This window comes from Pleurodeles waltl, chromosome 11 (genome assembly GCF_031143425.1).
Source record: "Pleurodeles waltl isolate 20211129_DDA chromosome 11, aPleWal1.hap1.20221129, whole genome shotgun sequence".
NCBI lineage: Eukaryota > Metazoa > Chordata > Amphibia > Caudata > Salamandridae > Pleurodeles > Pleurodeles waltl.
In genome coordinates this window covers 175,181,844-175,201,942 of record NC_090450.1, presented here as the reverse complement: position 1 = coordinate 175,201,942, position 20,099 = coordinate 175,181,844, and the positions used below count along the sequence as shown (strand labels likewise).

The following is a 20,099-nucleotide window of genomic DNA, read 5'->3' as shown; positions in this document are numbered from 1 at the left end:
CAAACAAACAAACAAAAAAACACCCCAAAAAAATTTGCCCTGGCGTCTAGTTTTCTGCCCCCCCCCCCCCCCTGGGGCAGATCAGCCTAATAACAATAGGCCGATCTGCCCCCGGGGGGGGCAGAAATGGCCTAAAATAAATTTGCCCCCCCACCTCCACCAACCCCGCCCCGGGAGTGACCCTTGCCTACGGGGTCGCTCCCCTTGCGTGACATTGGCACAAAAAAAAAGATCCCCGGTGCCTAGTGGTTTCTGCCCCCTTTGGGGGCAGATTGACCTAAAATCGGCCGATCTGCCCCCAAAGGCAGCAGAAATGGCCTAAATACAATTTGCCCCTCCAGGGGTCGCTCACAATCTGTAAAACAACAACAACAAAAAATCCCCGGTGCCTAGTGATTTCTGCCCCCCTTGGGGGCAGATCGGCCTAATTAAAATAGGCTGATCTGCCCCCCGGGGGGGGCAGAAAAGGCCTTAAAAAAAAAATGCCCCCCCTGGGAGCGACCCTTGCCCAAGGGGTCGCTCCCTTATGCCAATTTCCCCAAAAAATAAAATCCCTGGTGTCTAGTGGGCGTTTCAAAAGCTGGATTGCTTTACAATCCGGCTTTTGAAAAGCTGAGAGAGACTTCAAAGGGAAGGAAATACATTTCCTTCGCTTTGAAGCCTCTCCGGGCCTCCTCCACGTGATCGTAAGAGAAATGCTTTGCATTTCTCTTCCGAGCGCCCCGGAAGCTGAGCTTCTAGCGCGAAGGAGGAGGCCTCTGTGGCAATCAGCGCGTGATGTGTGCTGACGTCACAGGGGGGCGGGGGGGGGGGGAGCGGGGTGGAAGGGGAAGGGATTCCCCTTCCATCCACGACCGGGGGCTGTGGGTGCGGGGCCCATGGGGGGAGCGCTAGTGCTCCCCCCGGTTCCCGGGTGCAGTACGAGGTGATCTCGTCCAAGGCACCCGGGAACTGGTGCCTTGGACGAGATCACCTCGTCCAAGGCACAGTAGGGGTTAAACAAATAAGATGCATAAGACAGAAATAAATAATCTTTTAAAAGATAACTGTGTTAAAGGTATATACAAACTCAGTGCATTTGCCAAATTCCTAAGCATTCAACTGTACCCGAGTTTGACTACAATAACTGCTATAACAAATTGGGTTATTAGTTGAGGGGGGTGAAAACCCTACTGAAGCAACAACCACAACCCTCATCAGGATGAATCACAAAAGTCACTAAATTAACCTTTGCTTAACCCTCTGGTTGCTTGGCACAAAAGCAGTTAAGCTTAACTTAAAGGTGATCTGTAAAGTGCTTATGCAGCACATCAACAGTAATAAAGTGAAAACACAACACAAGAAAAAATCCAAGACAATTTAGAAAAAAAGTTACATTTTAATAAATAAAGTGACATCAAAAAAAAATCAAAATTTTTTTTTAGGGAAGTCTGGGCCTATAAGATCAAATCTCCAACCGCAGGAATCTTGTCATGCGAGAGCAGGGCACAGTCAAAAGTTAAGACCAACAGCGATTATTCACTGGTTGGATACACAAGTTGGATTGACTCAGTTATTGGCTTACCTTTGGACTTAAAAACTTTCCTGAAGAAAGTCCAGGAGAAGGTAAGAGTTCAGCTGGGCAAGGCAGCAGACTGTGTCCGAGGAGGAGTCATCATCATGAAGCTGCTGGACGAAGTCTTGGTGAAGCTGTTAGCGTTGACGGGAAAAAGATCAGAATGGGAAAAGCTAGATTTTCAGGCTGAGGAGATTGCCGTCTATGGGGAGCTAATCACCATCGAGCCCAGTGAAGATTTCTACTTTCAGACTTAGACAATGTTTTGGAAGTCGAAAATCTTCAGCGGGACCAAGCTGTAGACTATAACTAGAAAGGGCACCACAAGGCCAGATACTGTCGCTGAGCGGTCTTGCTTCACAACATTTGCTGTTGAGGAAAAGGAAGTAGTGGGAGCTACAGTAAAGTTAGGAAGACCGGTGATGCACCTTGGGCGGATCAGCTCGCAGGTCAGTCCCGTTTTACTATTGGTTCTTCTGGCACTTTTTGGTAAAAGTCCCAATTTCTAAGATTAGGGTGGCGCAGCATCTCTAACATCACTTCCAAGGGTGTAGGACCTAGAGGCCACTACTTGGGAGGTTAGGACTCACTCCAGCAAAGGCCAGGTGCCGGGCTCACATTCTCTGGAGAGCTTGTTTTGTCCCTGTATCTCACACAGACGCCCAGCTAAATAGCTTTTGGAGTCACTTCTGGTGGTCCTAGGATCAAGGAGATGGCCCAATTCTCCTTCAAGCAGCACGGCAGGCCTTCTAGCAGCCAGGCAGTTCTCTGGTACAAACAGAGCAGTCATTGGAGGGTCCAGGCAGTCCTTCTGAAGTCTTCCACAACTCCAAAATCTTACTGAAGAGTTGTTCTGAGGCTCCAGTATTTACATCTGATGCCAGCTTTTGAAGTGGGGAGATTCCCAATGCCATGCCCACATATGGTTCTGGAAAGTTTTTCCCTTCCCCTGCCAAGGCGCCAAGAAGTCTGGAGTGACAAAAGACTAGTGTCAATTTCTGTTTTTGAGTGCTGGAGAAAAGCCCTTTGAAGTGTATGGGAGGCAGTGAACAGCTATCCCTCCCCCAAGCCATCCTGGCACGATGGCCTATCCTGCCAACACCTAGTCTCCTTTTGTCTCACTGTCTGGGAGGAGTACACACAGCCTGACAGCAGAGCCATTCACAGCCATGTTACCAGGACACTGGCAGCACACACCAAATAGTTAGGGCAAGAAAATGCTGATGTTCTAAATGCTTATACTATGTTGTTGATTTGATCTAAAGTTTAGATCTAGTCAGCATATATCAATGATGTTCATTTAGACAAGGTTTATTTGATTAAAAAAGCATCAGAAGTGAGTAGGCAAGTGGAAGGTGGATTGTCAAGCCCTTTTGCAATTGCTTAGTCCACTGACTGTTGCTTTTTGACTTCTTTTTTTTTTTTTTTCATGTAGTATCTATCAGTTCTGTGTCCTGAGGAGAACCCAAGAGTAATAACGGAATTAAATCGCATTGGCAGTGTTCATCCTGGGAGTGCTAAAAAATACATTTTGGACATACAGGGAATATGGCTGTACGAAACAAGTGATGTCCCTATTCATTATCTAGTCAAATTATTAACCTGTACCTTCTGGATCTTTCCCATTAGTAGGGGCAAGTAAGTAAAATGAAACAGAGATAAGCCCTTCATGGGTGTTGAATTCCAGAACCTGGACACATTTTTATGTTTTATTTCATTGCATGTTCTATCACTGATTGACTTGTTCATTTACGTATGTTCACTGGGTCATTCAAAAACAATATTGCTAATGTAATGTCATGTTTTGTGTTTTTGTTCTTCTGTACAACTATATGGTTTGGAAATACGAATGAAGAGAATATGTTTTACGCTACAAACAAAAATGGTGATCACACTCATTAAATGAGGTGTTCACAAGCACAAATATACGTTCTTAAGAATTAAGGTCAGTACTGCCAATTTCATCTTAGGTTTGACTTTCTAAAAGTGGCATTTTCAGACTTGAGGCTTAAATTCCGACATTCGCATTTAAAAGGTTAATACATGAAAATTAATTTGAGTGCAATCATGATAATCCTACCTGCCCTCAACCAAAAGTTTGCACTTATTAAATGTAATGAGGTAACCTCATATTAGCCAATAGGAGAGAGACGCGTTACAGCAGTGAAAATCAAATATGGAATTTTTCAGTACCAGGACATATAAAACTTTAAAACACATCCTATTTTTTAAACACAATGCATGCTTGTCGTATGGGCATTTAGTGCCTACTCCAGCTGTGACTTCTATGTAAAAAGGAAGGTTTAGTCCTGGCAAAGGTTCATTTGCCAGGTCAAAATAGAAGCTTTAAACTGTTTTACAGGCTGCAATGTTAGGCCTGAGACATGTTTCAAGGGGCTTCTTTAGTGGGTGGCACAAGTAGTGCCTCAGGAGCACTAGTAGCATTTACTGTAAGGCCTTGGATACATATAGTACCACATATAAGGGATTTTGGAGTAAATTAAATGTGGGAATCATGTGTGAGCCATTTTTACCGTGTTTTAGTGAGCGAGCACAAGTACTTTAGCATTGGTTAGTGGTAAAGTGCAAAGAGTCCTTATGGCAACAAAAAAAATACAAGGATGTCAGTAACAAGTGAACTAAGTGTACAGAAGGTGGGGGTCAGGCAGAAGTAACAGTTAATGTAAGCATGCAGGTGTAAGGTGTGTGGTGTGGTTGTAGCCACATCACCCCTTGCTCTTGTCTCCTTTTGCACAGTGTCATGTTAGGCCCAACCAGGCCATGGTGGGCCTTCGGGTGCTTCAAGACATCACACAACATTGTGGTTGCTTAATGCTTAATCCCTGCACCATGTTTCAGATCCCAGTCCTTCAGCACTCTGTAATAAACACATGCACACTGACACACAAACACTGCTTGGCCAGCTTTCGCCTCCAGCATTTTGGCCAAAAAGAACTTGAGAAGCCCTTGGATATTTCTAGTGAGCAGGTTTCTCTGGATTTAATTTTATTTATTTAGTTTTCAATGCCTGTCAGGCATTGAACCCTTTCTGTCTCTAATCAGACAAGTGGCATATGAGCAGGGTTGTGTGCAGCCAAAATTCTTCTATACCATCATATTTCAAGAATATGAAGTGACAAGCGCAATATGGGTTTGGTATGAGTCCTTCAGAATGCAAGAAGCAAGTGCGTATCTTTAGGCTGGGTATTCAACCACAAAAGGGCCTCCTTGGAAGGAGCCAGGACACATCCCAAAGATATTTCCTGAGTGGATGCAAGTTGGAAAAGAGGCACATAAAGAAGTGTCTTTGTTGCCACCAGTAGTAGGCTAGAGTAAAAGGACCATCAACCCCCTCGTACCTCTTTACATGGTCTCTGTAAACTCCATACAGGTAATGCTGGGTTGCGCATTTGGAAGAAGTGGAAATAGCTGTGGTAGAAGATGGACCATAGGCAGCCATTAAGGCTCATGCATGAGTCAGTAAGGTCTCCAATGCAAACCACAAACTAAGGGCATTCACTGATACACCACATTCACTGAAACACCAGACACTCATGATGTATATATGCACTCACCAGTGTAAATCTCGTCTAAAAAAACATACATACACATATGAGTATGTAGATGCCTCACACCGCACATGTACCAGTCCACCATTGGTCCACTTGATTTGCAAAACGTATGTTATTTTTATGTTCATTTGCCCTTACCCTTTGTGTCAGGCCACCTCATAGAGGGATGATCTCTGGAAATAAGTCTATGGAGGAAGAAGTTGTTTGAAGAAAATAGAGCTATGGAAGGAGCAGACCTCAGACTCGCATTTTGAAGTCAGGAGTTTAATCATTTGGGGCTTCAAACTAACTCTACCTGCAGGGAACACAAATGATCACCCGTCACCAAGTACCCCTCCCACGCAGTCAGGGACACTATCCCCTGATACTGCCCTCACAGGGTTAGTGTGAAGTGTCACAGAAGCAAATATGCAAGATTGACTCACCTGGGTCAGTATCTTGTTTGAGAAGATATTAGTTTGTAAAATGCACGTTACTGATTACAAAGTATTCCAGGATATATATTCTATTGAATTCCTTAACAGGAGCTCGCTTAAAAAGACTTTCACAAGCTTTGTGAGTCATTTCGGATTTGCTGATTGTGATAAAGCATTAAAAGAACAGGCAAAGGAAATCAAACATGAATGCAACCAAAGAAAAGAACGACACAACTTTTATTGTCACCAAGTAAATGGTTGTGGATAAGATTAAATATTGAAGTAAAAACTTTGATTTAATTTTTAAGTTCTTTTTGAAGTGCTCCAATGACATCTAACTACAGTCCTGATGTTATGTTCAAAACGTCACTTGATTTTTCCACTTCTTTCTTTTTTGCTCATTTGATACATTTGTGCACTTATGAATTCACTGTTCAGATTTTGTCCTGAATGTCTTAAAACAAAAACAATAATTGGAATAGTTGTAGGTTACCTTCCATTGATACCATAGATGTGTTTTGTTTTGGCCTCATAAAAGAGGCAGAAGCAGTCTCCACCAATACCAGTACTAGCAGGCTCAGTGAGATTCAAGGCAGCAGCAACTGCCACAGCAGCATCAGCAGCGTTTCCACCTTTCTTTAAAATATCTGCAACAGAGAGTCAGTGAGTGAGTGTGTGTTCATCACGGTTTACATGTCTGACAGAGGCATTGTGATTTCAGTTTAAATGTATTCCACTACACCAATATTTCGATGATTGTTTTAGCAAACCAGACACGCACACACAAATACACATTCACTACCAACTGGGCACTCCCACACACAGACATACTCAGCCTCAAAATAACACTTACCTGTTGTTATACTGGTAGCATGTAACATAATGTTTGCAAGATATTTGGACAACGATGATCATTTTCCATCGTCTCCAAGATATATCGTTTGTAAAGATTACTTTAGAAAAAAATATTTTACAATATTATAGTCTTCCCATAACATCTCAGACTAAGTGAATCATTGCATTCTATTGCACAGAAAAACAAAATATAGCTTTAAAATATGTATTTGTAATTTGGCAACACAATTTCAAATGTAAGATTTCTTAACTATCACTGAATAACATGTCCAACTAATTTAAAGTATATTGTAAACATTTTCAAATGGTAAAAGGCTATTTATTGAGGAATGGATAACTAGGCAAGGGTACACATAAATAGGAACAAGTATATAAAATATACAAATAAATACACACATTATATATTATAATAATAACATGTTGATGTTTTTATTACGTTTGTACATTATGTTCATTGGGGTGGAGGGCACATATTAGAAAACACAAGGAAACAATGTTTTGGGGTGTTTAGTGGGTATACTCCTAAAACAGAACACAAAAATAATATATAGTCAAAATCATATATAAAAATGAAGGTGGTGTGGGAGCCTTTGAGGCCAAAATGATAGTAACCTACACACATACTAAAATCCTAAGCACATGCATATAATGTGTGTGTGTATTTAGATGTACATTTGATATGGTAATATGTTTTAGTCAAAGTATTATACTGGCAAGAAAAATGATGTTATTGTAAAAGATCTCTTTGAAAACTGATATTTGGAAAATAAGTTCTAAAAATCGATATTATAATATGGAATGGTGTATGTTCTCCCCGCCTCAGACTTTCTCACTTCTAGCTCGTCTTGACAGTATAATTAATGTCTGCTTCTCCGTGTCCAGAAATATGCGATGTTCTATAACATATGTATGCTTTGCTCTAACATTATTATACTATGCCCTTCTATAGTCAATTGTTATCCTTACACAAATCTAGCTTTGTACATTTAGATTTAGTGTACATTTACTGTACTTGTGTAGAATTTACACTATTTGTTCACCTGTTGAATAATTAAACCAAGGGGTACATACAGTTGGTGATGATTTCACTGTGGGAACAATTAAGTTTTTTAAATTAAATATATGGTAATGAGTGTTTTAGTATTGCTAATAACTGTGGCACAGTTTGCTGAATCTTCACGAAACTTTAAAAACAAAACGTTCATCCACGTCAGTTTCTTCCTAGAAAGTTTTGGGTGATCTGTCAAGCATGGGCTGAGGAAAATAATGGTGTTGTAGTAATATTAGTAGCCAGACTCTGCAGTCATCCCTATTACACACATGTCCTAAGGCAAAGTATGTCAGGGAGTTGGCAGTCCGTGGATTTAGGTATGGTAATAAATAAATTATTTATGTTAAAAAAAAACAGAAATTCACTGAAAAAGGTTAAGGTGTGGTTTTAGTTAGGTATGGTAATACTTTCTAACTTTACTAACTTTCTTGACTTAAAAAACTCTAGAAATACACTGGAAAAAGAAAAGAATAAAGCAATATTACAGTTAGTCATAACATCATGTTTTAAATGCAATAAAACCTACTTAAATTCACCAATTATAATTTACTGAGCTAACTATGACTTGTACCTCTACCATGTCCTGTTTATGACAGTGCTGGATTTCAGATCTGAAATTAAGAACTACATGGAACAGAATCATGTAAATCATAAATTACTATTTATACACAAATGCTCTCTTAGGTTCTCCAAGGTCCTTCAATGCACACCCTTCACCCCATTACTGTGCATTTTGTGGATAGCTGAACTGATGTGGCAATTAATGAGACACAAGTTGCCAAGCCCGTGCTCCAGACAATCCTTGCCCTGCGATAAGTGTGAAGCAGAGCAATTATGGGATAAAAATATCAAGATACTTAATAATGGTACATCCAGGAAAACAAAATCAAATTAACAGAACCAAAATGAAAATAAAGGTCTGCCCACTTTTTGTTATCCAGATAACTCTATTTTTTGACAAAATCAATTAAAGGCATTGAGTGATCAGATCACATTGTGAAAAATGAGAACCTATACAAGGGGTGTTAGAAAGAGAATTGACGACAAAGGAACAATACTGAAAATTATGTAGTAAGTACAGGTCAAAAATCCTCAAAAACTGTCCATGGAAAAATGAATATTGAGTTCCAATTGTCAAACGTTTGGATGGCATTTAGACCCTAAAGACTGAGTGGGCCATCTTCAGGCCAAAGATGAGTTCAGGGGAGCAAGAGTGTTATTTCTGAAAAAAGTGGGAAAATGGAAAAAAGTGATCCTCTGATTACAACAAAAAAGTGGTATCTTAAACAATCAGTGGTGAGATATAACTGTGGCTATGAAGGCAAAATAAATCTACTCATATTTTGGTGGGTGCAGGGTGTTAACTTTAAAAAAAAAAATTACAAATGTAACAGCACATGGAATGATGTCAAAACCAAAGGGACAAAATGCCCAAAAAATTTTAGTTAACCATCACTGAAAAGAGTAAACTTACTTTGTAAATTGCAGGCGAGAAGGAAGGAAGTAACCTTCCACCTTAAGAGAAATTACCCGAGGGCTGCTGGAGTGCATGTGATGGAATGCTGACGGTGTCTGTATAGGTCTGAGGAACTGCCAGGGACTTTAAAAAAACCATCTTGCACTACACTAATATTGAAAACATGGCTTCCATACATAACGTCACATGCAAAATAAAAAAAGAAGAAACACTACCAAACAATCCAGCGTATAGTGTGCTAAAGGTGCAAAAACAGCTGTGTGTCAGATCATGTGACATAAAAAAGCGGGCACTTCAAAAGGAAACAATGCATAAAATTAGAAAATTGGGAACCATATTAGTGACCAGGTGAAGGCCTACCAGTGGGCAATGAAAGAAATTACTGGAACAATGGCAAAACTGAACTGCCTGCAGTGCCCTTGGTTGGTGCTCCCAGGATGCTGTACCTATGTGCTACGGTGCACTGCTGGGTGGCAAATGGGTCATCTTGGCCTGATGAATTTGCCAGAAAGTTTGCACTGGCAATGCAACATGCCACCCATCCTTAGTACCATGGCCTAAACATGTCATAGTAGTTTTTAGGTCTCGACTAGACAGCGCTAACGCTGGCTCTTTGAGACACGCTGTATATACTTTGTTGGCTTCAGCCTGCCCAAAGGCTTCCCATTTGCTGGCTCCATTGTTGCTCTCCTATGCTTTCTCCCCACTTGTCCAGAGCAGGCACTACATTTTTCATGTTCAAAAGCAATTCATACAATCTGTCCTGTGTTCACTTCCTCCATGCTCTGCTTCATTTCTGTAAACAGGCTTGTAAATCTTGTTCTTACCTCAACACATCTGCTTTGCATTCAAGGACCAAGATCAAATGCCAGATGCTGTTTTCTGAGGGTGCCTGTTCTGTGCCCCAAGCCCACCTCGCTTCGATGCTTGACCTACACATCCGTCCACCAATCACTTTCTTCCTCTGCTTATGGTGGGGCAAGTCAGACACTGACTTATACTGTGTGTCACGGTTCACAATTATCAACTCAGCTCATTTGAAAAGGCGGTACAGAACCATTTCATGATGAGAGTATCTGCTTTTAGTTTTCTCAGTACAAGTCGCTGAGCTCTGCAATGACAGCTCTAATGTCAATCGTACCAAACCTGTCCTTCATGGTCTCTAAGCTGCTGGCAGTCCAGAGATTCTCTTCTCAACACTCACAGCTTGAAACATCACAGTGAGTTCACTGTGGGCCAAGCGTTGCAGTAATGCTAGCTTCAAAGTTATGGGACTAAAGTGGAGGGGAAATATCTTTTAGTGCAAAATTTCTCTGGGTACACTGATTTAATTGCAGAAAAAAATGCAATATTTTTACATTTTATATGAGTTGTCTACTGTATCCAAATAATTGCTACAGGAAGCAATTATCATATTTGGATACGTGATTAGTGTTTGTGATTTTCCAGTGATTTATTACAATAGTGAAATTAATTGTTATCTTCAATACATCATTATTATTGAATTGGGTTATTTTTACATTTTAATAACCATAACAAAATGTTAGGTTAGAAAATCTCAACATGGCCACCACAGTTAGTTGCAACAGTGTCATGCTTGGACTTTACCTTCTTAGTACTTACACTACTAGTTTTATCTCCTGCCTGACAACCCTTGTAGTCCTTCTTTTAGTTTCAAGAACTTTTATAGTTTCGTAGTTGTTTCAGTCTACCTCAATAGCTGCATAGTATACATTTTGAATTGTCTTTTTCTGAGGACATACTAGAGGGATCATTTAGTATGATGGGCTACATTTTACTAATTATCTACCAGAGGAAGTCCATTTTAACCCTGTGGATGCTTAGCATTTTTCAACTAGATCGCAAAGCGCTTTTTAGGTCTTGGATAGACAGCGCTTGCGCTGTCTCTTCAAGACATGCAGTATACACTTTGTGGGCTCAGCCCACCCATAGGATTCCAATTTGCTGGCTCCATTGTCTCTTTCCTATTCTTTTTCACCATTTGACAGCACAAGCCACCACTTTTAATATTTGGAAAGATCAAACCCAAGGAACCTGCCACAGTGTCATCTTGCCACTACTGATCACTTCAGTGCACATTAGCCACTCCATAACACATGGCTAAAAGACACCACCATTGACAACACAACAAATCTCTGATTGCCTAGACCAATTGGCTTTGCCAGTGCTTGTTAATCATGAGCCCAGGGCACACATATTAAAGAGATGCTTAGGAATTCCATATTAGCTCATTTTTTATTTTCCCCTCTTTGTGACACTTGGTGATTAACTCTCTCAGTACGAGGACTTGATTACATGTTTGGTGTAGGAGAGTGTTGTAGGAGTTTAGCTGGGACCATTTCACTACACTCACCTAGTTTAAAGAAATTAATTCACACTTCTCTTGCTTATATAGGATAGTGCCAATGGTGATGAAAATGTGTCTGCTGGCAAGCACTGGTCAGCAGGCTTGTGGTGTTTTTTCCAGAATATTTTTCTCCTTTAAGTTGGGTGGTCCTCTGTCACCGTAAGCTGGTACATATGGGCCCCTCTTTGTTTAGTGACTCTGAGTTGAACCAGAGCTTGCTTGGCTTCCTAAGTTTGGGTGATATTGGGTTGCCTGTTGACATTTATTCCTGCCTTTTTTTGGAAAAGATGGATATGGGAGCTACTCAGTTATGAGTTGATGTGAGTGGAGGATGCCCTGCTGTCCCCCTTTTCCCTCTTAAGCTCACCTTTTTCTGTATTTTGGGGGACATTTAAGCCTGTTTAGACAGCATTCAGGTTGAAGTAACTTCAGCAGTGTATTCTATGAATTGCAATAATTTTACTCTTTCTTCTGTGTGTTTTTGCATTGGCTTGTTAATTCTCAAACCTCTCGTTAGTTTTCCCTTACCACAACCTATTTTTTTTATCTAATTGTCCTCTATTTCCTACCACTTACCCTGTTCTTTCTCCTATTCAGTAATAAGTAGTACACCAATGTGTGATGAGATGTCTGCCACGGGGGCTGAGATCGCTGCACAAGAAAGACATGAGTGGGGGAGGTGGAAATTCCCCACATATGTTTAAGAACTGCATTTTGTAGTAAGTAGTATTACTTTACCAACTACAAAATGCAGTTTGTGAATTAGGCCCACTATGCTCTTTGAGATTCACACAATGTATACCAGCCCACGTACAAGACATGGTTAATGCACGCTACAGCTACCTTGCTATCAGGGAACATAGAAGATAAAATATCACACATGGGTGTCTGCTAACATGCTCTCTTGGAATACATGCATCTGCATGTCTACACAAATATTCCTCAGTACAGCTGATCTCTTCTTTTGAATTTGCAACTCAGACTAATGGATCGTTGTAGGAAGTTGCCTCTGTACATACTATCTCAAAGTGAGAGATAGTGTGCACAGAGTCCAAGGGTTCCCCTTAGAGGTTGATAGTGGCAAAATTAAATAATAATAATGCTCTATTTGTGGTAGTGTGGCCGAGGAGTAGGCTTATCTGAGGGTAGTGTTAAGGATTTGTTGTGCACACACAGGCAATAAATGAGGAACACACACTTAACTCCAGGCCAATAGCTTTTTATATAGAAAATATTTTATTTTAGAACAACAAGATTCAAGATTTTAGGTAAGTACATAAAATGCAAGGTACTTCACACAGGTAAGTATATAACTGATTTAAAACAGCAGTACACACAGTTTTGGTTAAAATGGCAATAAGCTATTTTAAAAGTGGACACTGCAAAAATCAACAGTTCCTGGGGGAGGTAAGTTTGGTTAGTTTTTGCAGGTAAGTAAAGCACTTACACAGTCAGTCTCCTGGGGATAGGCAGCCCACCTTTGGGGGTTCAAGGCAAACCCAAAGTCACAGCACCAGCAACACAGGGCCGGTCAGGTGCAGAGGTCAAAGGAGGGCCCAAAGCACATAGGAGCCTGTGAAGAACAGGGGTGCTCCGGTCCTAGTCTGCTTACAGGTAAGTACCTGCATCCTCGGGTATCAGACCAGGAGGGTTTTGTAAAGCACTGGGACACACACACAAGCCCACAAAACACATCCTCAGTGGCACAGGGGCAGCTGGATGCAGTAGGCAAAGTAGGCATCGGGTTTGCTATAGAAAGTGTCCGGAGGGGCAGGCATCTCCACTAGCTGGGATGTCCTGGGGTGCTGTAACAACTGGCAGGAGCCTTTGAGGCTCACCGCCAGGTGTTACAGTTCCTGCAGGGGGAGGTGAGAAGCACCTTCACCCAGGGCAGGCTTTGTTCCTGGCCACAGAGTGACAAAGGCACTCACCCCATGTGGCCAGAAACTCATCTGGTCGTGGCAGGCTGGCAGAAACTGGTCAGCCTAGCACTAGGAGTCAGACTGGTATTCAGGGGCCATCTCTAAGATGCCCTCTGGGTGTATTTTACATTAAATCCCACACTGGCATCAGTGTGAATGTATTGTGCTGAGAGGTTTGATACCAAACTTTCCAGATTTCAGTGTAGTCATTATGGAAGTGTGGAGTTCGTAGTTGACAGACTCCCAGACCATATACTCTTTATGGCTACCCTGCACTTACAATGTCTAAGGTTTGGCTTAAACATTATAGGGGCATTTTGCTTACGCAACTATGTCCTCACCTGTGGCATAGTGCACCCTGCCTTGGGTCTGTAAGGCCAGTGGGTTAAGAGCATGGCACTCTGAGGGGAGTGCCATGTCAACTTAGTCATTTTCTCCCCACCGGCACACACAAGCTGTGAGGCAGTGCGCATGTGCTGAGTGAGAGGTCCCCAGGGTGACATAATACATGCTGCAGCCCTTAGAGACCTTCCCTGGCCACAGGGCCCTTGGTAACAGGGGTACCATTTACAAGGGACTTATCTGTGTGTCAGGCCTGTGCCAACTGTGGGAACAAAGGTACAGTTTAGGGAAAGAACACTGGTGCTGGGCCCCAGCACACTTGCAATCATACCTGGTATCAACAAAAGGCAAAACGTTAGGGGGTAACCATGCCAAGGAAGGCATTTCCCTACAATCGTCTAATGAACTGCCTGGCATATAAGATTTATTTGCCTGCAGTTTGAATTCTGAGACTATTATAGTGCTTTATGTTGTGCTATCTGCATACTTTTAATATCTGTTTAAGCCTTGCAATCTGCTCTATTTGGATAAAAAAATCTATGTACAGTCTGGTGGAATCCCTATGTCTTGCAACACTCGTTATTGTTTCAAGCCTCAAATACCTAGCACCTTGTGACTTATGGTCCCCCCCAGAGAGCTGCTTAACCCTATGGGTACCTGTATCACAACTCAGTGGTGGCCAAACCCCAGTCTCACTGATGTGACTGTAAGCAAAGTTTTTGTGTGGCCCCTTCATTACACATGCAAGAAATCCTGCTCCACTGACACCCACAAGCATCTGTTCATTTCATCCCAAAATGAACCCATATTATGGAAATATCAGGGTCCATTGCGATGTGGCCACCTCCATCAGCAGTGAATGCTGATACATGTTCATCTTGACTTCTCAATGTCTGAGCTGCACCAGAATAGAAGACTAAGGGGCCAATTTAGGCTTTGGCAGATCAATACTCTGCCACAAATGTGGCACATATCCAGCCCACCTTATTATAATTGCACTATGTCTTAACACACTTGAAATAAGGCGGATGAGATATCTGTCATGTTTGTGATAGAGCACCCATTCTCCCAAATCTTTAAGTCTGGACTCAGGAATGTAGCCTTCATTCCTCACTGACATTTTAACTACACCCTGAATTACCTCACTAGAAGAGGGACAATCCATACGCAAAGCCCACATCTCAACATACAAGTGGTATGAACTGGGAGGAAACTTTTCCTATTCCATTGGTTTGCAGTTTTGTGGCAAGAAAAATAAATTTTCTTATTTTGTCAACAGGGACTAAAATATCTGCATATAAAATGGCAAAACAGCATGCCACTTATAGGATGAAATGTGGTGCTGAATTCAGAACAAATTAAAAAGCTATACCTTTAACCTACCCAAGGCAGGTCTCAACTAAAAGAGGAGTGAAGCAGGGATCCTCCTGGTGGAGGTGGTTTTTTGAAAGATCTCCTTCCCACCAGCTTACTGCTACTTCTGTTGTGGCTTCCCTCCTTATGTCAAGTACAGGTGACAGGTTGTTTCACTGGGTGATTGGTACGAAAGTTTGCATAACCCAAAAGTTGATTCACCTGTAGCAGTGAGTCAGCTGGTAGTGTGACATGGAGAGAAAGTACTGCACTGCAGTGTTGGTGTGGTGTCATGGTCACAGTTACCTCCATCATAGTCAGTAGGTGTTTTGTCATATTGCAGCCTATGAACCTCACTCTAGAAACCTGCTTCTGAAGTGGCAACTTTGTCACAAATACTCGACAGTTTCCCTCAGAATCATGGCTATCGCTGACTTAGACTACAGAGGCCATCCCCTGCTGGAAGTGGCCTGTCACATCAAGGGTGTGGATAGCTGCCAAGTGGCCCCGTGTCATGCCTGATCCCTTTTATTTACAGTCCTGTTTTTTAGCCAAGTGCACTTTGACTACAGGGATATTCAAACCCATGTCAACCGTAAAACTACAATTAACATTGGTAGATCATGCTGGCTGAAAATGACTGCCTGAAGTAATCAACCATGAAATGGGGCATTTAGCACAAACATTTGCACATGCTCACTTACATTCATATTGTTGAACCAGGTCAAACTGAATCCTGGCTGTGAAGGATGCTCCTCTGTTACACTCGTAGCAGCTGCTGCAAAGGGCCAGTGGTAATCAATTGTGGTAAAGGCAACACGTCTTATCCGAATTAAAAATAACAAATATATTGCTCCATAAGACTCAAAAACAAGTTTCTGTACTGCATTTCTGTCTTCAGGGTCACTATTTCTGAAAGCCAATATGGCAGCTTTTCATGTTCAAGCCTCATTTTGACCTTGAGAGCATTTGTGCAGCTGAATTCAAGCCAAGGACATTCATGTTCACAACTCTGTCAACAAGGAGTGTAAACATTTATTTTCCAGCAAGCAAAAGCTCCATTACATTGGCATCTGCACAAAATACATTTCTAGTTTTGCTGTTTTTCAGAACCCTTCCCCAAAAATTGTGCTACAAATTTGTGCTTGCAACACACGAGTTAAATAATACAAACCCAGCAACATGGACATTATGGCCTGGATTGTACTCTTGAATATCAAGTACAAGATGATTGTGATACACTAATATCCTGGACACATTTTCAAAAGGTAAGTGCACAAAGGGAAGTATATATTTACTATTCTTAGCTCTACGTCATTGTTCCTGAAGGATACATATGTCATCAGGGTACATATATGTGGACTTAGGTATAGAAAACACTTGCATACTTACCTTTTCATATTTTGTCCACAACATTAGTGTCCCACAATATATTGGACTCAATTTTCAGGAGCCACACCATGACCTGTTGTAACAAGATATACGCATGCACAGTAATTCTATATTTAAGTTGCTAGCTGCCAAAAGAGCAATGCTTCTGTTCCAAGGTTTTGCAATCACACGCAGAACTAGCTCTTCTAGTCACTTTTAAGGTTGCAGCCTACCAAGCAGCATAGCTGTCGGTTTGCTAAAGACATCTTTGGGACTTTCAGAAAGTTGACCTAGGAAGGTATTTTACATGTGGATTACCATTGGCTTTGTGGTTTGTAATTCACATTTTCTGGCTTTCTATTTGCTGGTTTTATTTACTTTAGGCTCTCCTGGTCAGTTTGTCACTCTCGTTGCCTAAACTGTGTTTACTGTATTCTTCTACAAACTTACGTTCTGTAAAAAGGCTTTTAAATGTTGTTCTTATCTTGTCACATTTGCTATGCATTCAAAGACAGAGGTAAACTTTCAGACTCTCTCTTCCAGGGAAGTTGGTGTTCATTTTTCTTTCTCTGACATCATAGTGAGAGATTTTATGTGACAATCCTGCTGAATACCTATGTAGACGAGAAGGGATTTTCATATTTTCTTTGCTTTGTGCTAGAACAAAGGAAATGTGCTGATGTTTCAGAATATCTCAGAACTAGTACAAAAAGCCCATTTTTGTAATTCTGAAGTGTGGTGGAAACAAATATTTGAATACAATCAAAACACAACAATTCAATAAATGACGACATTTGCACACATTATCGTTTGTGTGCAGTAAAATTATATATCGGTGCAAAATGTAACGGTCATTTCAACTGTAATGTGTTTCTGTAATGGCAGTGTGCTACTACACCATGCTTACTCCACACTACCCAACTCCACTCTGTGCCATTCCACTCTATGCCACGCCAGTCCATTCTACGAGACTACACTCCATGACATGCTACTCCACTCTGCGCCTCTCTACTCTAAGACACTCTACTCCACACCACTTGAGTTCACACCACTCCAATCTACGCCACGCACTGCATGACAACATGCCACTCCACTCTATGCCCTTCCGCCCCACACCACTGACCCAACTCCACTCTACCCCACTTCACTCCAATCAATCCCACTCTACTCTAATGTTCCCCAATCTACCCCAACCCACTTTGCTACAATCTACCCCAATCTACTTCCCTCTAATCTACCCTACCCCATCTAATCTACCCCAATCTACCCTACTACACTCCAGACTAACTTAATCCACTGTAACCACATAGCACTCCAATCTACTCCACTTCAGACTACCACACTCTAACCCAATCTACCCCACTTCAACTCAATCTACTCCACTACAAGCCATTCCACCCCTACCCACTCCACTACCATCCAATCTACAACATTCCGCTACAACCTACCCCTTTCCAATCTGCCTTACTCCACCCCAATCCACTCAAATCTACCCCATTCCAATTTACTCCAGTCCAATCTATTCCACTTAAACTAATCCAATCAACCCCACCTTACTCCACTCCAGTCTACCCCACTCCACCACAATCTACATCACTCACTCAAATCGACCTCACTCAATCTATCCCAGTCTACCCACTCCAATCTACCCCAATTCATTCTCCACTCCACTCTAATCTACCCTATTCCACCATACTCCACTCTACCATACTCCAATCTACCCGGCTCCACATCACTCCAATCTACCCCATTCCACTCCAACCTACCCCGCTCCAATCTACCCGGCTGTCCTCCACTCCAATCTAGCCCTCTCCACTCCACTCAACTCTGCTCCACTTCACTCCAATCTACCCTGCTGCCCTCCACTCCAATCTAGCTCACTCCACTCCAATCTAGGCCTTTCAACTTCACTCCAATCTACCCCACTCCACTCCAATCAACTGTGCTCCACTTCACTCCAATTTACCACAGTCCACTTCACTCCAATCTACCCTTCTCCCCTCCAATCTAGCCCATTCCACTCCACTCTACCCAGCTCCACTTCACTCCAATTTACCCCACTCCACTTCACTCCAATCTACCACACTCCAAACTATCATACTCCACTCCAGTCTAACCCACTGCATCCCACTCCAACCAACACATTTCACCACAATCTACCCTACTCCTAGCTGCCCTTCTCCAATCTACCCGCCCCAATCTACCCCTATCGACTACACTCCAAACTACTCCACTCAAATGTACCCCAATCTGCCCATTTCACCACCACTGCAATCAATCCCACCCCATTACACCCCAACCCACCCCACTCCAACCCACACCTCACCACTACAATCTAACTCACTCTAAACCCCACCCCAATTTACCCCCCTACACTTCAATCTAACCCACTATACACGTTCCCACTCCCATCATCCCACTCCAGTATACCCCACTCCATTCCAATTTACCCTACTCTAATTCACACTAACCTACCCCACTCCTCTTCCCCAATCACTCAGCTCCAATCTATCCAACTCCCCTCTGCCAACTCCACCCAATCTACCCCACTCCAGTCTACCCAGTCCACTCTACCCTAATCTACCACAATCCAGTCTACCCACTCCAATCTACCTAATCCACCCCACTTCACTCTACCCCAGTCACCAGTCTACACACTTCAATCCATCCAATATAGCCTACTCTACTCTCTCGCAATCGACCTCAATCCAGTCTACCAATCCCAATTCCTCCAATCTACCCTACACCATTCTACCCCAATGTACCACATTCCATTCTACTATAGCCTATTTACCCCCACTCCAAACTACCCCACTTCACTCTACCCCAATCTACCATGCTCCATTCCACTATGCCCAATCAATCCTCACTCTGCTCTACCCCATTCTGCCTAACTCCTATCCACTGTATCCCAATCTAACACACTCCATTCCACTCGACCCCAATCTACCACACTACATTCCATTCTACAACGCTCCATTCAACTCTACCCCAATCTTCTGCACTCCATTCCACTCTACTCCACTCCAAGTCACACCTCTCTACCACACTCCACTCCAATCTATCCTGCCCCACTTCACCCTAATATACCGAAATCAAGCTGCCCCTCCCCAGTCTACCCCACCCCAATCGACCCATCTACTCCACTTTACCCCACTTCACCCCACTGCAATATATCCAGCTCCTGTCCACCCCACTCCAATCAACCCCACTTCACTCCAAACTACCCCACTACAATCAACCCAATCTATCCCACACCACTCTGCCCCAATCTACCACACTCCATTCCACTCTACCCAATCTACACCACTCCAATCTACCCAACCCCAATCTACCCCATCTACCATACTGCAGTTCAGTCTAGCCCACTTCACTCTAATCTATCACATGCCACTCTACCTGACTCCCGTCTAACCCACTCTACCACAAATCACTGCACTCTAATCTACCCTACCACACTCCACCCCAATCTACCCCATCCAATCTGCTCCACTCCAATCAACTCCACTCCAACCTACACCACATCATCTCAATCAACCGCACACCACTCTATCAAACTCCGCTCCAACGTATTCCACTCCAATCGACCCCACTCCAAACTACCCTATTCTAGTCTCATCTTCCCCAGTCGACCCCACTCCAAACTACCCTGCTCCTACCTGTCACTTCCATCTACCCCACATCACTCCAATCTACCCCACTATCCACCCAATCTACCCCACTTCTCCTTAACCTACCCCACTCTACTCCCTACTCCTTTCCACTCCAATCTACCCCACTCCTGTGTACCCGACTCCAGTCTACCCAAATTTACCCT

The 20,099-nt window shown here is 42.6% G+C and overlaps 1 protein-coding gene across 1 annotated transcript in view; it reads right to left on the bottom strand.

The window, feature by feature from the left end:
• Nucleotides 1-20,099, bottom strand: part of LOC138265558 (glutathione hydrolase-like YwrD proenzyme) — a 389,347-nt gene that overhangs the window by 310,196 nt on the left and 59,052 nt on the right. The window contains exon 3 of the mRNA XM_069213375.1: nucleotides 6,037-6,190. Coding sequence (XP_069069476.1) covers nucleotides 6,037-6,190 — 154 coding nt within the window. The remainder of the gene's footprint in view (nucleotides 1-6,036; nucleotides 6,191-20,099) is intronic.